The sequence below is a fragment of the Camelina sativa genome, chromosome 10 (genome assembly GCF_000633955.1).
Source record: "Camelina sativa cultivar DH55 chromosome 10, Cs, whole genome shotgun sequence".
In the NCBI taxonomy this organism is placed as follows: Eukaryota; Viridiplantae; Streptophyta; class Magnoliopsida; order Brassicales; family Brassicaceae; genus Camelina; species Camelina sativa.
In genome coordinates, this window is record NC_025694.1 from 13,441,444 (window position 1) to 13,463,823 (window position 22,380).

The 22,380-nt window shown below is 34.6% G+C and overlaps 6 protein-coding genes and 1 pseudogene across 6 annotated transcripts in view; 1 reads left to right on the forward strand and 6 right to left on the reverse strand.

Moving 5' to 3' along the window:
• LOC104718799 overlaps positions 1 to 347 on the reverse strand; it is a 1,837-nt pseudogene extending 1,490 nt beyond the window's left edge.
• Positions 940 to 3,455, reverse strand: LOC104718800 (acylpyruvase FAHD1, mitochondrial). Its single transcript, XM_010436603.2, has 7 exons — positions 3,283 to 3,455; positions 2,898 to 3,063; positions 2,763 to 2,815; positions 2,338 to 2,400; positions 1,979 to 2,029; positions 1,376 to 1,493; positions 940 to 1,291 (listed from the first exon to the last, which is right to left on the reverse strand). Exons 1-7 carry the CDS (start codon positions 3,388 to 3,390, stop codon positions 1,176 to 1,178), a joined length of 675 nt encoding a protein of 224 aa, XP_010434905.1. The 5' UTR covers positions 3,391 to 3,455; the 3' UTR covers positions 940 to 1,175.
• On the reverse strand, positions 3,670 to 5,375 carry LOC104718801 (dynein light chain 1, cytoplasmic). Its single transcript, XM_010436604.2, has 3 exons — positions 5,059 to 5,375; positions 4,592 to 4,697; positions 3,670 to 3,982 (listed from the first exon to the last, which is right to left on the reverse strand). Exons 1-3 carry the CDS (start codon positions 5,242 to 5,244, stop codon positions 3,900 to 3,902), a joined length of 375 nt encoding a protein of 124 aa, XP_010434906.1. The 5' UTR covers positions 5,245 to 5,375; the 3' UTR covers positions 3,670 to 3,899.
• Positions 9,628 to 12,559, forward strand: LOC104718802 (bidirectional sugar transporter SWEET17). Its single transcript, XM_010436606.1, has 6 exons — positions 9,628 to 9,760; positions 9,893 to 9,929; positions 10,047 to 10,257; positions 10,613 to 10,777; positions 11,570 to 11,689; positions 12,259 to 12,559. Exons 1-6 carry the CDS (start codon positions 9,727 to 9,729, stop codon positions 12,415 to 12,417), a joined length of 726 nt encoding a protein of 241 aa, XP_010434908.1. The 5' UTR covers positions 9,628 to 9,726; the 3' UTR covers positions 12,418 to 12,559.
• Positions 13,237 to 14,224, reverse strand: LOC104718803 (late embryogenesis abundant protein Lea5-like). The gene is made up of 2 exons (XM_010436607.2): positions 13,946 to 14,224; positions 13,237 to 13,593 (listed from the first exon to the last, which is right to left on the reverse strand). The coding sequence occupies exons 1-2, from the start codon at positions 14,026 to 14,028 to the stop codon at positions 13,362 to 13,364; spliced, it is 315 nt and encodes a 104-aa protein (XP_010434909.1). The 5' UTR covers positions 14,029 to 14,224; the 3' UTR covers positions 13,237 to 13,361.
• On the reverse strand, positions 15,662 to 19,520 carry LOC104718804 (protein pleiotropic regulatory locus 1). Its single transcript, XM_010436608.2, has 17 exons — positions 19,332 to 19,520; positions 19,200 to 19,224; positions 18,852 to 18,954; positions 18,657 to 18,738; positions 18,482 to 18,550; positions 18,235 to 18,319; positions 18,018 to 18,110; positions 17,794 to 17,857; positions 17,567 to 17,652; positions 17,392 to 17,493; positions 17,201 to 17,284; positions 17,039 to 17,099; positions 16,845 to 16,911; positions 16,671 to 16,748; positions 16,488 to 16,552; positions 16,318 to 16,395; positions 15,662 to 16,066 (listed from the first exon to the last, which is right to left on the reverse strand). Exons 1-17 carry the CDS (start codon positions 19,463 to 19,465, stop codon positions 15,894 to 15,896), a joined length of 1,449 nt encoding a protein of 482 aa, XP_010434910.1. The 5' UTR covers positions 19,466 to 19,520; the 3' UTR covers positions 15,662 to 15,893.
• LOC104720336 (condensin-2 complex subunit D3-like) overlaps positions 22,014 to 22,380 on the reverse strand; it is a 6,054-nt gene continuing 5,687 nt past the window's right edge. Inside the window, exon 11 of the mRNA XM_010438257.1 lies at positions 22,014 to 22,039. Within this exon, the coding sequence (XP_010436559.1) occupies positions 22,014 to 22,039 (26 nt within the window). The remainder of the gene's footprint in view (positions 22,040 to 22,380) is intronic.

A 22,380-nucleotide genomic window follows, 5' to 3' on the forward strand; every position in this document is an offset into this window, starting at 1 on the left:
AAAAAAAAAAAAAAAAAAAAGCTTGAGACTTTGAATTCGTAAATCAGATAAAGAGAAGAAGAAGATGATGAAAAAGGTTAAACCTTGTTGATCAAAGTGGATTTTTCTACCCTTCTTGGGGTTTGTTGAGTTCCCATCCTTCCCTCCTTCACCAATTAAAAAAAGAACCCTAGAACTTAGCAACCGAGTCTCGAGGAAAACGATAATTAACAAGAAAGAACAGAGTGGGGGAATACACAAACCATCTTTGGACTTGAGAGAGGATTTGAGCCCTTTGCCTCCTTTCTCTGACATTTTTCTGCTACGAGACAAGGATTGAGTGAGAGATAAAAATGCAAACTTTACAAAAAAACTACAGTGGTGAAGACTGAAGAAGAGAAAGCACAGCCAAAGTAAATATGGTCGATTGGGCTTCTTGGGCTTATATATCATAATTTAATAAACCCACGGCTTGAGCCCACGAGTTTATTTATACTCAAATTCAAATATGTCACAACTTTGACTTTGTGCCAAGAGATAGGGAATAGAGGACTTTGAGCTTCTCTCCACACCTTTCTTTATATTCGATGATTCACGTTGGTTCCCACTTTCTATATCAAAAGAAAATATCATTTCCAAACTTTAACCAACTCGGTATGAGATTCTCCAGAACAAATACTGTAATAATAAAAGTTTGATACATTCAATGTCAGATAAGATCTAAGTCCCCAATTTGCTTGAGGGGATAAAATATGCTTCCTTGATTCTCTGCTGCTTCAACCAACTCTTTTAAGCTGTTTCGGTATCTTGGGTTAACTCGGTTGGTTCAGACTTCTCTTTGTCCTTTCAGCCCTTAACTATTTTAGCCTTTTATTTTTTATTAAACACTCTCTCTTTGAATCCAAGAAACTCTTGTATAACGTATATAATCAGGATTAATGGGAATGTTGTAAACGACAATACATCAAATCTCGCCGATTCCAATGATTATAAATATCACAACTTTCCAAATGGTTCCCATACAAACAATCTAAACCGCTCTAGCCACTGTTATTAGAAATTACAAATGAAAGAGGTACAAGTTTTACTAAAACGTTACATTCTCCCTTCTCAAGTGTAAGGAAAACACTGTAATTTGATTAAAATAAGAGATGATTTTGTAAGATCGACATTTTGTATGAAAACAAAATTATAACCTAAGAGCTCAAGGGCTTCACACGCCTTTCGACATCGAATTGAACTTCAGATAAACCAGTGATCCCGGCCGTTATCTTCTGACCTATCTTTACAGGTCCAACACCTTCTGGTGTGCCTATAATTTGAAGGGATTGTTTTTATACGTTCTGAATATTTTGAGATGGGAATACACACACAAAAGTTATATATATGTCAGTACCTGTCAAGATGACATCTCCTTCGTAAAGGGTCATTATAGAACTTATGTAGCTGATGAGGTACGGGACCTTGAAGATCATATCTTTTGTCACACCCTTTTGTCTTGTTTCACCATCAACCTGTCACATATTAGATTCAGTTTAGCCACTGCAGATTCTTAAAGTGGGGAAATAACTTTTTAAGTGACAACAGAACAAGAGAGTGGGGGGGAGGGACAAAACCTTAAGCCAAAGTTCTAGATTGTCAGGATCATGCACCATCGCCTTTGGCAGCTGAAAAGTGACACAAGAAACCAAATTAATCTAGATGATCGTAAAGTGTTTTAACTCTCAGCAGGATAGGACATATGATCCTCATGTCAAGTTGATATCATTAAACCTCCTGACTGCAACGAGACTTTTCTAGTCTCAAACTAAATATAAAGCACACAACAGGCATAATATGACAAAGCAAAGAATTTGTTGTCATACCCTAAACCGCATATACTACAATCTGATCACATTGCAATCAGACAAACAATATATATGGGTCCATCAAACAGCACAAAAGTAGCATTTCNTTTTAAGTGACAACAGAACAAGAGAGTGGGGGGGAGGGACAAAACCTTAAGCCAAAGTTCTAGATTGTCAGGATCATGCACCATCGCCTTTGGCAGCTGAAAAGTGACACAAGAAACCAAATTAATCTAGAAGATCGTAAAGTGTTTAAACTCTCAGCAGGATAGGACATATGATCCTCATGTCTAGTCTCAAACAAAATATAAAACACACAACAGGCATAATATGACAAAGCAAACAATTTGTTGTCATACCCTAAACCGCATATACTACAATCTGATCACATTGCAATCAGACAAACAAAATATATGGGTGCATCAAACAGCACAAAAGTAGCATTTCTCATATAAACTAGCTATATGGTGTGTTGGAGAAACTAGCATCTAGGTTTGAGATCAATACTTACAACAGAGCTGATAGGAGTGAAGGTATCTTGTCCTTTAGCAAGCGTCCATGGGAGACCAGCTGCCTGAAAAAGAGAATGAAAACACGATATATGTTTAAGCACAAAACTAAACTGATAAACAGATCACTCTTCATGCAAAACCTCAAATCCATGATTTTGGTTTATATAAATGGTGGTTGAAAACAGTCTGAAAAGCCCAATTCATGACCCCAAATACAAAAAAATCGATCTATAGAGCTTATAGAAGAGATATGAACAAAGAACGAGTTGTATCATTGATGTTTTGACCATTTGTGCAGGTTTAACATAGACTGGTTCAAAGGATTGGTAAATGCAAAGCAGTAAGAGAATAAAAGAAACAACATTGTATACATGTACACCCCCAACAAGATCCATTGATAATGAACTAAAACTAGGTTTCCTACCTTAGCAGAAGCTTGGAGTTCCCGAGCAGTCATATCAAGAGCAACCGCATATCCTTCAGAAAAAAAAAAAACGATGAAAATACAATAAGAAATGACGAAGAAGCTAATAATATTATACACTAAGAAAACACATACCTCCAATGTAATCCATAGCAATAGATTCAGGAACATCTCTAGCCTTCTGTCCAATAACTAAAGCAAGTTCCACTTCATGGTGAAGTGAATCCAAAGGATGTGGTATCTCAATCGTTCCTCCGTTTTCTAAGTAGGATGATGTTGGCTTCAAGAATATCACTGGTTCCTGTTTCCCAATTTTTCAAGATTCACACATCACTAACTTTGTTAAACTCTCCGATTTCATAGTTTCTCGAGGAAAGCAACACGCAAAGCTTTCAATCTTGGATCAAAATGGTAGTGAATAACAAAAACTCCATAATTACAGAGAGATTCAAAAGAGACCACGAGAATCTCAGAAATCGTTTTTAATTCAGAAAAAGAGGGAGAGAGAGGTTGAAGAAACCTTGGGGACGGCGTTGCCTAGTTCTTTGGCGTGAGCGGCGTAGTTACGCCCGACGCAGACGATCTTGGTGCCTTGCTTGAACATCCTCTGTATCATTGACGTCGCCATTCTCCGATCGATGCAATACAAAATTCAACAGTCTTCTCTTCTCTCTTTTGTCTTTTTGGTCAGAATCGTGGAAATCAATATAAAATTCGGTAATTTTTGTCATCGAGTCTAATTCTAAACCGGAATTTACTATTCGAATCCCAAACTTTTGTGTGTTTCACATATGACACCCCTTAACTTCGAAAATACCAAATTCATGTTCATAAGGCGATCTTTCTAGTTTTGACTAAATTTATGTAAAAGAAGAAAAAAAAAAGCAACACAAACCGACAATTTAGATTAATCAAAGCTGAGTTTTTTTAAATATGGTGAAATCAAATTTACATTTGACGAAGATGCATGACATGTACTGAAAGACTTTTAAAGGGGGTTTATTCTCCAAATCTGGTTGGTTAAAAGCCTTAAAAGTAACACATACATACAAAAACAAGATACTAACTACAACGCCATGATTGATGATAATGCCGACTCAAACATCACAATGAGCTTTGCTTGGTTTTTTCCAATTCTTAACCAGACTTGAATAGCAGGACAGCTTTCTGGTCGAGGTAGAAGTAAACGAAATGGTTTGTCTCGTGCGTTACATAAGAACCTGCAGAAATAGAGATCGTCGAATAAGTATCAAACGAGGATGGCAATTAGATTCTACAGACAAATAATAGAAAGCCAGTAAGATATATCACTTGTTTGTTGATGTATCATGCACATGAATACTTTTGCTAAGACATATCACTTGATTGTTGATGTATGCACATGAGTACTTTTGCTAAGTAAAGAAAAGCTTAAATCCACAAACTGTGAGGCTAAGGGGGTGTTACCACATCCTTGGGACCAAAAACATAACCCAAAACTTAATTGATTCCATCAGAAAATGAATACCTAGCTTGGTGGTACCAACATTCCTATCATTTGCAATATCGAACTTCCATGTCACTGGGACCAAAACCTAACCCAAACTTTTCTTCAAAAACCATTCAAGCGCGCAATACAAACAATTGTCCCAAATTAAGTAAAGTTAGGACAGAGAAGCAACCAAACCATTGATCTTACTCACATATTAACCAAACGAAAATCAAAGAAAAATGGATAAACCAACGACGACAATATGTTCAAAACCAGATTTAGCTACTAAGAAATCACTAGTATATACTCCTTAAGGTGGGCATTGTTTGAACTTAAGTGAAGAAGGAAAGGAACTAACCAAAGTTGCGACCAACAATGCAATGCCAAGTAGCACCATGTTTCTTGTCAAACTCCTTCTTTATATTCTCAGCTATATCCTTCTCCACACTGTACTTCTCAAATGCCTACAAAAAAAAAAGCAAAACCCCAGATTCTGATATGTAAAATCCTCATTTCGCAGTAGTATACATCAATCACTCCATATATAATTTTGAGATACTCTCAGTTGAACCAATCGATTAATCAGGTGAACAGTTCCCTCGCCTATAACCAAAATCAGATTTCGAGAGTTGAGATTGAGAGCAATAAGACCAAATCAAACTCCAGGAGATGATAAATCAGTTAGTATTTCCTAAAATAAATATATATCACATGGCACAAATCAATAAGCATCACGTCATACCCTAAAAAACTCAAGATCAAGATATGAAAAACCCCTAAATCCGAAGAATGTACACAAAGGGGGAGAGTCAGAGAGAGACTAACGGAGACGGCGATTTCGATAGCTTCCTTCTGCATATCCTCTTTCATATCAGCACTCTTGATAACAGCTCGTTTCCCAACCGGTGGAGAAGCTTCGAGTTCCGGAAGACTAGATCTCCGATCATCTGAGATAGTTTGCGCCGGCGCACCTCCTCCGTTCACGCTCTTCTTCCTTCTCCCGTCACTCATCTTTTTCTTTTTTTCTTCAATTTCGTTCGTCGGTGAACCTTTTTTTGAAAATCAGATTTGCTGAAGAAGGAAGAGAGGAAAGCGTAAAGCACGGAGGCTATATAGTCTCACACTAGTAGTAGTCAGTACTTTCGTATAGTATTTTTCGTGTCGGAGTCAAGATACTGATGATAACTGCATAGATTGGAACTCATTGATACGACATCGTTTCTGAGCTAATTGGGTCCAACGGCCCAAATGTGTCGTGAACCTCGATAGTCGATACTCATATCTCAAGGCCCAAATTCATGGAGATTATTATTTTTTTTTTTTTTCCTTCCAAAATAATTTTATTACTAAACAGAGTTTGCATCAGAGTGTACAAATTGCCTTAAAAACTATGGACATGAATGATAGATTTCCCATGGTGAGGGATGTGTGACTACTTTTTTTGCTAAAATATCAGCACAAGAATTGCTTTCCCGATGACGAAAAGAGAAGATCATTGAGTTGAAACTATGTCGCCACCCTCAGATAGTGTCCAAAAACCTTTTCAGTCGCGGATTGTTGCCATCTGCATTGAGTAGTCTTGGGATATTTATGTTGTCCCCTTCAAAAATTATCGACCGGTAGCCCAATCCCCAGCATGACTGAATTGCCCATACTAGGGCAGAGCATTCAGATTCTTCTATAGTCAGACGTCCTTGGAATTTACCCATACCGCAGTGTAGTACTTGGCCATTTGAATCTCGGATTATCCATCCTATTCCGGATTCTCTGTCACCTTCATGATGTGATGCATCATAATTACACTTTACCCACCCTGGTTGGGGTCTTGTCCATCCAGAGCGTCGCTGTCGAGTTCTCATATGGTCTGATGTGTTGGTCGTAGTTTCTGTATGAGTAATCCAATCCTTTGTGTCCGATGTTGCTTGGTTGATGAGAGTACTTTCACTTATTAACTTCTTGTTAAAAACAAGATCATTTCGACCTTTCCATATCCGCCATAATAGCCAGAATGGTTGAGATCGAAAGATTGCATCAATAGTCCTATCTTTATAGAGAGCAATAAGTGATAACAACTTCTCATCGACCGATCTGGTAGGGTCACATAGTTGAGAGATGGGATAACCGGCCTGTCGCCACACTCGGCTTGCGTATGGGCATGAAAACAGCATATGGTCTGTAGTCTCAAGTATAGAACAGCACCTTACACAGTATGGATTCACGTTGATGTTGCGTGTGAGTAAATTCTCACCCACTCCAATAGCCCTTGATGCCACTCGCCACAGAAAGTGTTTTAGCTTTGGTGTTATGTGCGTCTGCCAGATTCCAGTTGCCAATGCAGGTGAAGTTGCCAAAGGTGGTTGTGGTCTTTCTTGATCCATCCTTGAGTTCATCGGCAGCCAGTAGCCAGATTTGACTGTATAAGTGCCATCTTTGGTGTGGCTCCATAAGTAAGTATCAGGTGATGGTGTTGTAGGGAGAAATAGTTTGTAGATCAGATAACAATCTTACGGCAGGACCACTTCTTGTATTTTATCTTCATCTCATTGTTGAGTCAATGGATTAATAATATCTGCCACAAACAAGGTAGAGTCAGACATTGGTAGTACCCGTGGGGGCCGAGCAGGTATTGTTGGCATCCATGGGTATGAAACAAGGTTCGTAGTAGATCCATCGCCAATGCTTATTTGAATTCCCTTTGCCGTGAAAAAGCTTTCATCTCTGAAATATCTCGCTTTTAAGAGTCTGAATAGGAGACAGTGGGGTCTATTTATTAGTTTCCACACCTGATAAGCCAAAAGCGCTTGATTAAACATGTGTAGGTCTCGAAAGCCTAGACCTCCATTCCTTTTAGACACAACCATCTTCTTCCAAGCTACCCAGGAAACTTTACGTTTGTCTTTTGTTGTACCCCACCAAAATCGAGCCAGCATGCTATCTATTTCTGAACAAATCTCCATTGGAAGTTGGAAACAATTCATAGAGAAAACAGGCATCACATAAGCTACTGCCTTGATTAGAGTTTCTTTTCCCGCTGCTGTTAAGAATTTAGTATGCCAGCTCTCTGTTCTTTGCTGAACCTTATCTTGAATGTCATGGAGATTAACTTTGGTTTAGCATAACACAAAATATATACGTGAAATTTTTGTTTAGTATTAATTATTGTTTTATATTTATGATACAACTTTATTAATTAAATTTTTAGTTTTATCTTTCATTTGAAATTTATAAAATATTTATAACAAATGAAATATTGTATTAGCAAAAAAATAAAATAGAAAATTAAATTGTTTTCTTAAAACATGTAAAATTACCTCGAATATAAATGGAAGAGGTATAAAAATATAAACAATATTGTAGCTCCAATAAGTGATGTTAATAAGATCAATTTAACTTCACAAATAAGTTAAAATTTCTCAACAGGTTCAAGATTCATATAGGACTATAAAAGAGGTAAGGCAATACGGTCACACGATATATAAAAATATATCCAAAATTAAATAATATATATATATACTAAAATATCAAACCAAATAAAACCTCACATATTTAAAATATAAATAAATTTTTAATTTTTTTTTGTGATTATGCACCTAATTTAATAAATGTGAAAGGAGTTACAGACAGTTAAGCATACATGTGTGTTGATCATATCTTCTTGAACACACCATAACATCCATAATAGTATATTTCTCATGTTCAACTTTCTTGCATTTTTTCGGGTTTTTAATAGTTTGCTCGATTATTTGGCACGTAATATTAAAATTAAGGTATTCGTGTCCTTTGTATTTATTCTTCTTCGCTTAACTAGATCTTTTGAATTTCTACTAAATTAATCACATTAAAAAAAATAATTTATGATAACTATAGACTACATTATATAAGTTGTCTATGTGAATTAAATTGTAAGTAGATAGTACTTCAATTTTTTCAATCCTACTTAAAAATTCAAAATTATATCATTAGATTAATACCTATTTATGGTTTTTTACATATGAATATATTTATTATGGAAATTCAATAAAATTTATTGCCTGACAATTTTATAAAATAATATGAGAATTTTAAGTGTGAAATAAGTTAGAAAAATAGGAAAGAAACAGTTTTTCCAAAATATATATATATATATATATATATAAATATAGGAAAGAAACAAATGTGTATTGGTCATATTTTTTTTTTGTCTTTGCAAGTGTTTCTTAACATAAACTTTTTAAACCATTATAAAAAATATAACTTCAATAACATTTTATTGTTACTGAAACATCTAAGGCATTTTACAAAAATTCTTTTTATTATTAATATTACATATTTGTTGTTTATAAATGTTAAGGTTCAAAAATAAGTGAACTCTAAACGCTAATTTAAGATAAATTATTGTTTCATATTAAATGTCAAATTTAGTCTCAAATCTGGGAAAGTGTGGAACCAAAACTCTAAACGCTAATTTAAAATTATATCCCACTAATTAAAATTGGAAAAAATGTCAAAAAAATCATGAACTTTCAAATTTGGGAAGAAAAAAGCATGAACTTTCAAAATGTCATTTAAATCCCAAATTTTCTGTTAACTTTTCAATAAAATATGCAAGTTTCATTTACCCGGCCATTTAAGGCATTATGCTAAATATCCTTTAAAATCACAACTTCTCCGGTAAATTAGACCATCGCCTTCTCCGTCGGACAAAGAGGAAGTTCCAACGTTGCAGAGAACCAGCTAACCGTATCAGTAAATCGAGAAATGGTTTAGTGTTTTTGATTTAAAGATTTTGAGTAACAATATCACTTTATGCGTTTCTTTACTGGTTAACTAAACAATGTAGCTCAGTTGGATATGACTACATGGAAAACTTTTTTAAGGTAACGGGTTCGAATACCAATTTTTTTTTAAGGTTTATTTTTTTTGAAATGATGTCGTTTTACTGTTAACGGAAGTTAGCTCCGCTATTGTGATTTTAACAGACATTTAACGTAATGACTTAAATGACCGGGTCAATGAAATTTAGCTATTTTATTGAAAAGTCAACGGAAAGTTTAAGACTTAAATAACATTTCGAAAGTTCATGCTTTTTTCTTCCCAAATTTGAAAATTCGTGATTTTTCGACATTTTTCCCAATTTTAATTGTACAATATTATTACATATACCGGAGGGAAATCTATATTCCACTAACCTTATTTTTTATAACATGAAAAAAAAAAAAAAGAAAAATCCTATAATTTCTTTTACCCCAACTCATTAAATTGTGTGTTTCTTGTCATTCATCCAATAGCAATTGTCCAATAGTAATTAACCACCATTCACAGCAATATACTTATATAGTATATACACAGTTGCATACTTGGATACATTATAGTGGCCCATTATAGTGTGAACAAATAAATAAAACATTATAAAACCCAAAAGTCACGTTTCCCCGAATTAAGTAAGAAGCCTCCTCCCCTTCCCCATCTCTCTCTGTCTCTCTGTCTCTCTTTCTCAAAATTATTTCTCCAAAAATGGCAGAGCCAAGTTTTTATATTGGAGTCATAGGTAACACCTTCTTTGCACGTATCCTTATAATATCTCTACTACGTACACATCTTCACGATCGTGTATGATGATGTAAACATATATGTGTGTCGGTAACCTCGTATCTTATGATTTGGTGTTTGAACGACGCAGGAAATGTAATCTCCGTTCTCGTCTTCCTATCACCAGTGTGAGCTCACTCTCTTTCTCTCTTTTAATTTTTGTAACAAGTAACAAAACTGAGTCATATACTCTATAGTTTTTTTTTATCATCGATCGGTCCAAAATTAATATACAAAATCATCAGGGAGACGTTTTGGAAAATAGTAAAGCGGAGATCGACGGAGGAGTACAAAAGCTTGCCATATATTTGCACGTTGCTAGGATCGTCTTTATGGACATATTACGGCATCGTTACTCCCGGAGAGTATCTTGTTTCCACCGTCAATGGATTTGGTGCTTTTGTTGAAACCATCTACGTTTCACTTTTTCTCTTTTATGCCCCTCGACATCTCAAGGTTTTTTTCATTTTTTTTGTTTTTATATATGTGTATGATCTTTAGTGTTTCTTATATGATAGCTGGCTAAAATCTTCATTTTATTTGATGCATTTTTATTCAGATTTGGATCTGATTATCAGATTTCTATGTCGCATTTTAAATTGATTAATGTTTTTCTCCCTAAAGTCAAGTTGATTAAAATATTTGATCCACTTGTTATAAGACATATACAATAGGGAGTCTAGGATGACTTGTAAAGTAAAATTTTCCAATATATTTCAACATTTTACAAAGTGTTTTGGTTCGTATGATTGAAACTTTATATATTTTTATGCTCAAACTGATATGTTACTTTTGTTTTCTCTTTTGACAGTTGAACACAATAATAGTGGTAGCGATGTTGAACGTATTCTTCCCAATCGTAGCGATTGTAGCAACGAGAAGTGCGTTTGAAGATGAGAAGATGCGTTCTCAATCGATAGGTTTCATATCTGCTGGTCTAAACATTATAATGTATGGTTCTCCTCTTTCTGCTATGGTAAGTTCATTCCTTAATCTTAATTTCTTCCACCTATCTGTCAATTTCATTGCGTTTAGTAGCGTTTAGGTACTTTTTATATCACCCACGTTTTGAAATTATGATATCATCGTCCATATCCCACTTGGTCCTTTTTGAAATTGCATAAATTATTAATTGTTTTTTTTCTTTTCCTGTGGCTGTCCATAATCAAAAGTGACCCACCTGGTCTGAAGACTAAATTTTTGCATTAAAACATAATGATTTTAATTAATTTAGTTTTGTTTTTTAGTTAGTGGAGTTCGAATATCGTTTATAGTAGATTTATTTTTTTATTTGTTTTTTTTTCTTTCAGAAATAAGGCATATCTAGGTTCATTTTTGTGGTAGTTGTTCATTTAGTTTATAAAGGTTATTTTCGTTCACACATGCAATCATCATCATATTATAAACCAACAACCACCAAATGGCATTTTTAAGCACGTCTTTAAAAAAAAATCACAGTCACATATCAATTAGAAAAACTTGTACGTCATTAGATTTTTCTACATATAAAATTTGAAAATAAACGTCACAATTGTTATATTTATTTTTCCCAGCTATAATAATGCATCACGACTTTTTTCGTGGGCCCATTTTATATATAAAATATTAGATAAAGACATATACGTATCAAAAGGCATATACGTATCATTTTCGTTTTCATATTTTTTTGTGCGACAAAAATAAAATAGATTTATGTTTTTCTAGTTTATCATCTGTTATTATAATAAAACAAACTTAATACAAGTGTTTTTGTTAATTAAATTTACAGAAAACAGTAGTGACGACGAAGAGCGTGAAATACATGCCGTTTTGGTTGTCGTTTTTTCTCTTCTTAAACGGCGCGATTTGGGCTGTTTATGCTTCACTCCAACACGACGTATTCTTACTCGTAAGTATCGTTCTTTCTTTTTTTTACTGTTTTGATCACATATTTATGGTTATAACTCCGACGTACGCTCTCATGCTGTCCCCAGTGTCTCATGTCTCATAGTCTTTGGCTTTGGACATACACAAAAGAACAAAGCACGAAAACTCAACGAAGCTATTTCTTCAATCGACCCCATGTCTCTTTAATATTCAAACAATAACTCTAAAATAGATTGTCGTTTTCTTGACACCTAGTTTATAAGGGGGAAAAAAGATCTTCTGGAAGAAAATGTAGATTTATATGCATAATGTTTTTAAAGAAATTGAAAAATGTGGACTCCAAGCCTCCAACATCAAACAAATGATTTTATGTGGTGATGTTTACAAACAATTAGTCTTTTTAGAGAATTAAAGTGTCTGGTCTACAATATGCAACAACTACTATTTCGTGGGGTCTTTTTCCTAATGCGTCTTCTTGAGGTTTCGGATAGGTGTTTGAAATTTGATTGATTATGCTGTTGAGAATAAAGTATTTTGTTCTTAATTTATAATATTTTTTGTTCTTTCTTTTTGTGGTTAAACAATGAGTAGGTGCCAAATGGAGTGGGGTTTGTGTTTGGGACAATGCAACTCATACTTTATGGAATTTATAGAAATGCCAAACCGGTTGGTTTAAGCAACGGCGGGAGTGAAATTGCTCAAGATGAAGAGGAAGGTCTCACATCAAGTGTTGTCCCTCTCCTCTCTTAAATCTATTTCTCTTTCGTTGTGATAAAATTTACAACAAATCAGTTTACTAGATTTTTTTGTTTTTGTTTTTTTTATATCGTGAAGAGCTTGTTAATCTGGGTCTTATAGTTTATAAATATAAATCTGTCTATTTTTGTGTCCATTATTGTGGTGTGCGATCTTGTGTACGTTATTCTTTGGACAAAAATTAGATTAATTTGAAGATTATTACATATTATTCTTGGACACTATTATTGACAATAATAACTTATCCTGATTTATAAAAAGTATCGGTTCCATAATATATGTATACTCTCTTCTTATTTTTTCAAATCTGGTTTGAGAAACTTTCCCACTAATATATATAAGTAGCTCAATAATTTGGTTCATTAGGAAGGACACAAGGTTCATCTTCTTCTCAAAGCATCCAAAAAATTTTGATCTCAGTATATAGCTTAGATGATGCCAAGATCTAGATCCCTACACAGTTTAACACGATTCATTCATAATTGATTGTGGCAAACAAGTACTTCGTACATTGTTGTTACTCGATTAGATCCTGTAATGAAGCTAGATAGCAGCATATTACCCGATTACATTGTATCAGAGTATTATTAGCAGCCTCAACAAAAATGTGGGTGAAACCTGAAACCATCATAATCTACTGCTAGTACACAACCTTTGTTGTCTTTGATATAAGACAAGACAACATATTTGTGACAAAAAAAAAAAAAAAAAAAAAAAAAAAANACAATTATATGGTAAACAATATAAGTCGATATTGAAAAGTATATCTTGTTTTGTTGACGTTGGTGGAGAATCATAATTATACTTTTGAACTATATAAATATTATCTTTTATTTTTTACTTAAAACTCTCCCGTACATGACAAAAGATACAACACACGGAATCAACATAATCGCCTACGACAACCTTCCCCTGGAACCGACCAATTAGAATCCTCTTTAGAAAGACTTGGCTTTGTTTTTCAAAAGCAACTCTCTAAGCTCCGCTGGATCAATCTCAACCGCACGATTGGAGGGTCTGTAATATCCCGTGACTGGATCTGGTCCCCAAACAGACTCTACCTCTTGATCCAAAGCTCTTTGTTCCATCTTCCCCACCATAACTCTGGTGGAACCTCCCTTACTCAATCCTGTTGCTGTCACATTCTGGGATGTCGCAACGTAACTCCTCCTACACTCCCAATAACAACAATACGACGACATTGATTATATATTTTTCCAAAGATGAAAAATTAGAGAAAATAACGGAAAAAAGAGGTGATTACATCATGCATAATAAGTATCTTTAATAGATCTAAGTAACGTGTGTGATATAGATGCATGATAGATCAAACTTTTAGCCTACACTCAAAACAGTCAATATTAGATTTATACAATTTTTACAGTATGTAAGTCATTTGAATATTTTTAAGAACTGTACATGATCTAAGCAAATAAAAGATTTTGTAAATGCATATATATATATTGTAAGTTCGTAACTTGGAAAAAAAAAACGGGTCATTCTAACTTGTAAGCACAAGTACCTTAAGACAATGGAACCAGAAAGATTGCGAGATGCGGCGGAGCAAAGATGCTTGACGGCGCCGGAGAGTGAACGAGCGGCCATTTTCTTTTTTAAATATATCGAAATATTGATTTTATAAAAGATATGAAGACGATAGAGCTTAGCGTTTTAGCTACCGCAAAAACAAAGATCGTTATATTCTTTCAAAGGCAGGTATTAAGCCTAAGAAGAAAACAATCGTTTTTGCAGTAGCCACCGGTGCTAAGCCGCCGTCAGGTGTTCTCAGGTGATGGTTTTTTGAGAGTCTTTCTTTAGGGTTTTGGGCGCGCTTTATATACACAACGGTAGAGAAAATTGGGCTCATGGGCCTTATTCTGGGCCCACGCTCATAATTACTGCCAAAGTAACAAAAGAAGATTAAAAAAAGAAAAAATGTCATTAAAATCCTCAAGTTATCATTTTTGTTGATTTAAAACACAAACTATGGATTTGGAGGTAAAAAACACAAATATTTTGTTGACTTTCAAATAATTTGCAAATTCTTGTTGATCTGGCCTTTTGAGGCACAACGTTAAGTGACCAAATGGAGAAATTAGACGTAGTTAATTATCTGTTAATGAGATCCGTTAATAGCAAAACATCGCTATTTATAACACCTTAACCCCCCCCCCCAAATTGAGAAATCGATTCTCATTTTCCCTAAATTTCAAATCTCAATCGATAATCTCTTTTCTTCTTCGATTTCTCTTTTCTTCTTCGAGTTCAACAGATGAGTCCTAGCTCAGAGATATTGGTGGTAGCTTTGTTTGACCGTGGAGTGCCATCAAAGTGTGTTTGTGGAGCCGGAGTCATTAGTTGAATTCGCAGAAGAAGATCCAATCGAAGAAAAAAGGAGGAATCACAAATTAGGATTTGTGATTTGGGGATTTTGGAAGGAATTGATAATCGGGTTCGATTTAGGGATGTAATTAACGGATCTTGTTAACGCCTAATTAACCCGTTTAATATCTTTGTCTGGCCAGTTAACAGTGTGCTTCAAACGGCGAAGTCAACAAAACTTCATGATTTAAATAGAAGTCAATAAAAAAGTGAGGATTTTTTTCAACAAATGAAAACTTCGTGATTTAAATTAACGAAAATGGTAACTTGGAGATTTTAATGACATTTTCCTGTTAAAAAAACTGTAAATGTGATTATTAAGTAAAGAACTTACAAGTGAAGAACACAGAAAACTGTTTGTAATTTGGTATAGTTCGATGATAAGATCACATTTTAGTTTGTTTGTTTTAGTTATGAAGGCGCGTTGCTCTGATTGTATTGGAGCAAATAAAGTATGTAGAAACCAATGTACGTCTTCCACTTGACGATACTTGCAAGTTCCAAATTATAAAAAAATAAAAAGTCTATAAAAGATCTGCGAATAAACAGGTAATTTTGGTACAAAATATCAGAAGAGGTCGGTGGTGGTGGTGAGATCTAAATGATGATACCTTAAACGTGTCGTGCGTATCACAATACAAAACACACGGGTGTCATTGTGCCAAACGAGCTTCATGACCAGCATCGTCTCTTTTTTAGTGCTTCCATTGAAGCGTCTTATTATTTCATGATTTTATTGACGTCTTAAAACGTTGGTTTCGTATAACACATCTGGTCTGGATAGGGGATGCCAATGTAGTCCTAATAAGATCACATTAGGACTAATAAAAGAGAATTAAAGTGATGGGAGATGAAAGAAAGTTAAACGTTCTCTCAAGTCTCAACATTAAAAGAAAAAAAGTACATGATCTATTTTTTGTTAAGTGAATCAATTACAAATGCCTTTAAAATACATCAAAGTACATGGCCCTTTTTTTGTTTTTTTTCTTTTCTCTCCCCGCCAAAACCTTTCACACGGTGATCCAGAAACCAGAATCATGAATCTAGTGAGATTCCAACAAACAGCTTTGAGATGCTAATACAAGTTATTAGAAGCGCCTAATCTCCTTTGGTGGTTTGAAGTTGATCGGGTGTGTTTCTGGAGTTGCATTCTCATCTTCTTTCCACATCTTTATTGTTTTATCGGCCTCACATGTTACCAGTCTCGTACCTGTTTGATCGTAACACGCTGCATATATACCCGCTTCACTCTCCAGTGAACCTGCCATATAAGATGTACCCAACAACATTAAACTAAGACCCTTTTACTACTTACATAAACCCTAATCCTCCGTCTTGAAAACTTTCTTGGTTTCCTTAGAGCTCTCAATCATATTACACTTCTGAAATTTGGGTCTTCACCAAGACTCATACTTGACTACGTTAAATGAACATACTGAGACTTCTACATCTTACCATTAACAGTAGATCAAGAGCAAAGGAACATGAAACAGGATATGTGAATATACGTACCGGGCTGTACAATAGTTTCTGACTGTTGGAAACTGTGACCACTCTTCCAGTCCCAGAACCATATACTTCCATTATCACCTTAATTCGCACACAGAATCAATTTTAGTTGACAATGATAATGAAAGCAAACAATCACATAAAGAAATAGTTTCAGAAATAAAATTATTAACCTCCTGTGACCATTACACCATCCTCGTTCACAGCCATTGCGTTAATTATGGTTTTCTGCTGTGAACTGTTTCATGGAGAAAGACAATATTGTTCAAACACGTCAACAAATATATGATATCTCTTATTTCAAAAGCTTTAGAGATGCCAAAGAATGGGTATATATCTATCCAGCAGAGACTTACAGCATGTTGTGGCAAAACTCTCCCTTTGGGAGGCTAAATTTCTTGGTGTTGTCAGCTGATGCAGAAGCAAATGCATTCCTACAAACAAAGAGAGAACATTAGGAAAAGTAGGTTGAGTGTCTTAAAGACTCGGCTGTTGGAAAGACATGGTGGATGCCATGCAACTATACATACTCTTTAGGATGGAGAGTCATTGCTCGGACAGACTTCTTATGATGTGTTAGCGTTGCCATTGTTCTGCCTGCATATAATATAATCCAGCATTATTCAAATGAAACCATATACTTGCACCAATGTTTATACAATGAGAAGGGATTAAGAAGTATGGCTTTTAAGTCCAAGCAGAAGGTTAGAATGATAAGACACACCATATCGAAGGTCCCAAAATTTAATGGTGGTGTCATGGGATCCAGTGACAACTTGTGGATCCTGCATCATCACAGATCAAGTGAGTTCCAGTTACCATGATAAGAAGATTCCCAAAAGAAATCCAAATCAACAACAAGAAGTCCATGTGAAAAGATACGTACAGTTGGCCGAGTGAAAACAGAACAAACGGTGTTCTCATGTCCTGTGAGTGCAAAAATTTGCATCTTGGTACGAATATCCCAGACCTGCAAATAAGCAAACATGGAAAAATTCAGTAATGCTCAAGCATCAAAAGAGCAGCAATATATATACTAACAAACAAAGGATTTAGTATTTTTAGATATTTTCTAACCCTGCAGACAGAGTCTCGCCCTCCAGTTAGTAACACGTCCAAAGTTGGGTGGAGAGCTAAGCAATAGACACCACTCAAGTGACCATGATAAGAACGGATAACCTATCAAAGTAATCCACGAGCATTAGATAATAGATATGAGTTGTTCAGATAAGGAAAAGAATAGAGTTGTAACCTTATTTTGCTCAAGGTCCCAGCATTTGACTTGTTTGTCATCACCAGCAGAGAACATATAGGTATGTCGATTGCTTACAGCAAGGCCTGTAACAAAATTCAAAAAATAAAAGAAGCCTAAACTTGTACTTGCTCTCGAGTGATAATCATTGAGATGCTTAACGAGATAAACTGCAAGAAATTTAAGAGATTAAAAGAAAGAAACTGGAAGAAATTTAAGAGGCTAACCTCGAACTTGCTCGATATGCCCAGTAAGTGTTAGCTTCAGAACTCCAGTTGCTACATCCCATATCTAGTGAATATAACACAAGCAAGCCATTCAGAAAGTGTACTTCATTCAGGATTGCATCTACAAGCGCTAAAGTTGTGGACGTTTACCCGCAGGATGGAAGTTTTGAATCAAGAAAACAGATTCGGAACAATTCATATGAAGAAGAAATACTCTCTATTACCTTGATGGTACGATCAGCTGAACCAGTACAAAACCATTCATTACTCGGGTCAAATGCGACAGATCTGACCCAACCCAAGTGCCCCTGAATGACCTGTGAAAACAATAATTAACCACAAGTCAAGAAACTTCTTAAATGAACAGAAAGAGCCTTCTGGGGACAAGCGAAATGCCAAAATCATTGTGATGCATCAACAGTACGGTGCCACATATCTTACCCTGTAATTTTTCCATGGTGCATGCCACTCTGGGCGGGGCCATCTACTTGGTATCCTCTCCATTAATGCAGCAGTTGAAAGATTCCTTTAACACGCAGAAAGACGCACACCAGAAAAAAAAAAAAAACAGAATTAGAAAGGTACAAGCTTTGAGAGTTTCAGGTTCGGGAAGTCTAATTTGCATGGATGTTAATGAATTTCAATACAGATGAAGAAGAAAAGAAAGGGTAAGGACGAAACAAAAAACCTTTGATATGATGAGGATCCAGTGGCAGGTATAATAGTGGTGCTTTTGCCTGAGGGACCAATATTGTTCCTTCAATTCGAGAACCAAATATATCTAATGAGCATCCTCGTGGTATAAGTAGAACAATAATTAGCATAACAGATCAACAAAACCAACGGCTAAAGGAAATACTTACAAGCCTTTAGGCTGTAAAGTTGGACCAACAACAAGGGCATTCTCAGTCACACCCTTTTGCACACTCTTGGACCCTTCTGGACCTGCAAACAATTCATCGAGCAGATACAATAAGAATGCAATGCTTAAACGAAATTCAAATAGGAAACAGGAAACTAATTTTTATCTTTCACCAACAAATGATATTGAAAAACACCTGGGAGGGCAAGGGCGTTGGAGGTTCCAGTCTGCTCATTGCTGCGGTCAGGTTGACGTGGAGGTTGACTCACAGGCTCTACACCTCCATATGCAACTTTCATCTGTACATGAAAAATTTCCAAAACCAATCTTATACACAACTCACAGCTCAAGAACACAGTTTTAATCAGTGAATCACAGAGAGTTAAAGCAAATCAACCATCTTAATCAGTATTTGATAACTGTAGTCTTATATGCTAAGAAAGGCTAATTACAATACTGAAAAATAAGAAAACCTAATAAACGTGAAGTTCGAAGCAACATTATAGAGACTCAAATAAACGAATTACACAGAAGCGACGTTTACCTTATGGCTAAGACGAATCTGCTTGCTGCAAAATTTAGAAGAAGAAAAACGAAGAACTCTTTGTAAAGTTTTTCAAGGAAAAAAACAAAGGAAAGATTGGAATTGAAAAATTGGGGATCGAAGAAGACTAACGCTTCGAGGTCAGGAGGAGGGAATTGGCCATGGACAGGAGCGAAAAGATCAAGTGCTCGTTTGAGGGATTTGTTACTGAGCTTTTTCAGTGACTGTGTTTCGATAGGTTCGATCTCCGTCGTCGGAGCTGGCATCGTTCTTTTTTTTTAGGGTTTACAGAGAAAGAGAGAGAGAAGACGAAAGTGAAGTTTGCTATTGGGGGTTTTAATTATTGATGGTTTATTTATTTACACATCAATTTCACTGCGCCGACCGAAATATAGTATTAAAAAAAAATTTAACTTATTTTACTATATATAAATCAAAATTTTGGGTCTCAATAGTAACTATGGTTTAGATGGATAAAATTATACCGTTTTTTATTTACCATTTATTAAGTGTAGTATGTAGTAGTGCAGTACAAAAAAATAAAGACAAAATCGCAGCATATTAACTACGAACCACTTATATATACAAATAGAGTTAGTCTGCAGTAATTTGTTGTCCATTTTAAAAATAGAGATGGATTTAGTCGCATTGACCACATACAATTCAGACCAAAAAACAGTTTAATCCGCTGATAGATTTGTCTACCTTGACCGAACCACCATTCAAACCCTCTATTTTTAGACCACGCTACTGTGGACTACGCTTGACTAATGGTAAATAAAAAGCGATATAATTTATAAAACGGATTTGTCTGTCTTAATTACTGCAACTATTTACCCATATATAAATAACAAAAATAATAATTATATTATATTCTTCACACTAATATAGTAATATTCATTAGTCTTCATATTTTTTTTAGTTTTGATATAATATATTTTTAAGACTTTCAGTTACTCTTTTTTTTTTCTGAAAACGTCAAAAGAAGCAATTTTACTTTCTGAAAAATAGTTTTTATCTTTTTGGTGAATAAAATTATTGTTTTGTCTACATGGCGTTGGATGATCAATTACGGTAATGGTTTTTTAATGGTTTGATCTTTCTCAACTTTTGTAAGAGTTTTATTTTTTTTAGGAAAAAGGTGTTCAACTATAGGAAGTATAGCTTAATACATGGCCACACATCTCAACTTTAAAAATGTATTGCCAACTATACCAAGTAAATGTATTGCATGGTCACATATATCAACTATATGATGACATGTGCTCAACATCACGAACATTTTATTAAATGTGTGTTTGAATGTTCCACATTGGTGGATTGGTAAAACTAAATTTATGTGGTTGATAAATTAATTAAATTTATATGCTCACGATTACAATATTATGATTACTTTAACATATTTCACAAAATAATGATGCAAATATAACAAACAATCACTATAAAACTGTAATATACATTAACCAAATTAAAATACTATAATATTCTAAAATAATTAGTATTTAGCAAGATATATGTAAATTTACGAAAGAATTACAATATTAATATTAAAACACATTTTTTTCTTCATAGATTGAGTAATATATCTTTATTTATAACAATTTAAATCACAACATATGCAGAAAAAATTATAAGGTTAGTTTCATATTGTACTTCTCAATTAATATAGTAGGATATGTGGTAAAATAAAAGTTGCAATATCTGAAAAATTTATCAATGATTTTTAATTTATTTATACTTAAGTTTTACAATTGAAAAAAATATTATAAGATTGATTGCATTAACAAATGTAAAATATATCTTTATAAAGAATATAAATATTTGGTTAATTATTAAAAGGCCTTAAATTATTCTATATAACAGTTTTATTTTTTGTTTCTAATCCTATAATAATAAAAAAATAAAAATTTGTTGGTTAACGCCGGTCAAACATGGTCAACTGTGGTCAAACCTGGTCAGCGATGGATTCTGACAAACGTTGTACCAGAATAAAATGATTGTTGTCATCATATAATTGGTATATCTCACTATGCAATACATTTACTTTGTAGTTGGCAATATAATTTTAAAGTTGGGATGTGTGGTCATTGAGTTATACTTTGAACACTTTTTTCCTTTTTTTTATTGTGAACCCAACTTTTATAGTGAAATATTTGTAAAATATTTTTTTTTGGTGCGAATATTTGTAAAATATTTTTATAATAAAAATTAGTTTCATATTTTTGGAGGTAAACAATTTTTTTTGCTTAAAGTTCACATTAAATTTCAGGTTTTTAAATTCAAAATTCATATTTAATATCTAATGCAGTTTAATAAATATAATAGAGTATCGATCGAATCTCAAGAAAAGAAAAATATCCTCCGGCTAGACAGGTTTGGGCGTTGTCCCATTTCCCAGTTTCTTCGGGCATGTTTCCCTCAAACTCTATCTATGCAAACATGGACTCATTATTTTGGAGATTCTAGCAGATCCCTTAGATTGATGTTTTCCCATGGATCCTTTGGTATATTTGGAAGGCTAGAAATGATAAAAAAAAAATTCAGCAACTTGGATTCCAATCCGCTTGCGATTTTACGACTAGCGGAGGAGGAAGCAAAACTCTGGTTTTCGGCACAGGGAGATTCCCCTGGGATCTCTGCAGAATGGTCCCCGGCCACCCACTAGTCATATGAATATTGCTAGTAGGACGGTTAGGAACCATGCAAATGGTTATAGATGTTTTGTGGATGAATCTTGGAAAGAGACGGACCAGTACTCTGGCAGAGGGTGGTATTGTACTCTCCTGGAGGGGGAAGCTCCCATTATGGGTGCATCTAACCTTCGTCGTAGTCTATCACCACTTCATGCAGAAGTGGAAGCTTTAATTTGGACAATGAGATGTATGATCGGAGCGGATAATAAGAATGTTGTTTTTCTCACCGACTGTTCTGATTTGGTGAAGATGGTGTTTTCGCCTTCCAAGTGGCCCGCATTTAGGACGAATTTGGATGACATTGAAGCGGATAAGGACGAATTTCTCTCCTTTTCTTTAGTCTTGATCCCTCGTTCACAGAATGGTATTGCAGATAAGCTGGCGCGTCGTGTTAGAGTAGAGTCGCATCAAATTACCTATGTAAACGAGTTTTTTATCAATTGGCTTCTCTAAGCTAATCTTGTATGATGTTGTCAAAAAAAAAAAAA

What these genes read in the sequence shown, in the direction of transcription:
- LOC104718801 (XM_010436604.2), bottom strand. Translation starts at nt 5,244, where the DNA reads ATGAGTGACGGGAGAAGGAAGAAGAGCGTGAACGGAGGAGGTGCGCCG. An exon ending in CTATCGAAATCGCCGTCTCC is followed by an intron (nt 4,698 to 5,058) that starts GTTAGTCTCTCT and finishes TTTTTTTTGTAG; the next exon opens with GCATTTGAGAAGTACAGTGT. An exon ending in CATTGTTGGTCGCAACTTTG is followed by an intron (nt 3,983 to 4,591) that starts GTTAGTTCCTTT and finishes CTATTTCTGCAG; the next exon opens with GTTCTTATGTAACGCACGAG.
- LOC104718800 (XM_010436603.2), bottom strand. Translation starts at nt 3,390, where the DNA reads ATGGCGACGTCAATGATACAGAGGATGTTCAAGCAAGGCACCAAGATC. An exon ending in TAGGCAACGCCGTCCCCAAG is followed by an intron (nt 3,064 to 3,282) that starts GTTTCTTCAACC and finishes ATTGGGAAACAG; the next exon opens with GAACCAGTGATATTCTTGAA. An exon ending in AGGAGATGTCATCTTGACAG is followed by an intron (nt 1,292 to 1,375) that starts GTACTGACATAT and finishes TTCAAATTATAG; the next exon opens with GCACACCAGAAGGTGTTGGA.
- LOC104718804 (XM_010436608.2), bottom strand. Translation starts at nt 19,465, where the DNA reads ATGCCAGCTCCGACGACGGAGATCGAACCTATCGAAACACAGTCACTG. An exon ending in GGGACCTTGAGCAAAATAAG is followed by an intron (nt 17,494 to 17,566) that starts GTTACAACTCTA and finishes TTACTTTGATAG; the next exon opens with GTTATCCGTTCTTATCATGG. An exon ending in CTGTTTTCACTCGGCCAACT is followed by an intron (nt 17,100 to 17,200) that starts GTACGTATCTTT and finishes GTGATGATGCAG; the next exon opens with GATCCACAAGTTGTCACTGG.
- LOC104718802 (XM_010436606.1), top strand. Translation starts at nt 9,727, where the DNA reads ATGGCAGAGCCAAGTTTTTATATTGGAGTCATAG. An exon ending in GTTCTCCTCTTTCTGCTATG is followed by an intron (nt 10,778 to 11,569) that starts GTAAGTTCATTC and finishes TTAAATTTACAG; the next exon opens with AAAACAGTAGTGACGACGAA. An exon ending in AACACGACGTATTCTTACTC is followed by an intron (nt 11,690 to 12,258) that starts GTAAGTATCGTT and finishes AACAATGAGTAG; the next exon opens with GTGCCAAATGGAGTGGGGTT.
- LOC104718803 (XM_010436607.2), bottom strand. Translation starts at nt 14,028, where the DNA reads ATGGCCGCTCGTTCACTCTCCGGCGCCGTCAAGCATCTTTGCTCCGCC. An exon ending in TCTGGTTCCATTGTCTTAAG is followed by an intron (nt 13,594 to 13,945) that starts GTACTTGTGCTT and finishes TTGGGAGTGTAG; the next exon opens with GAGGAGTTACGTTGCGACAT.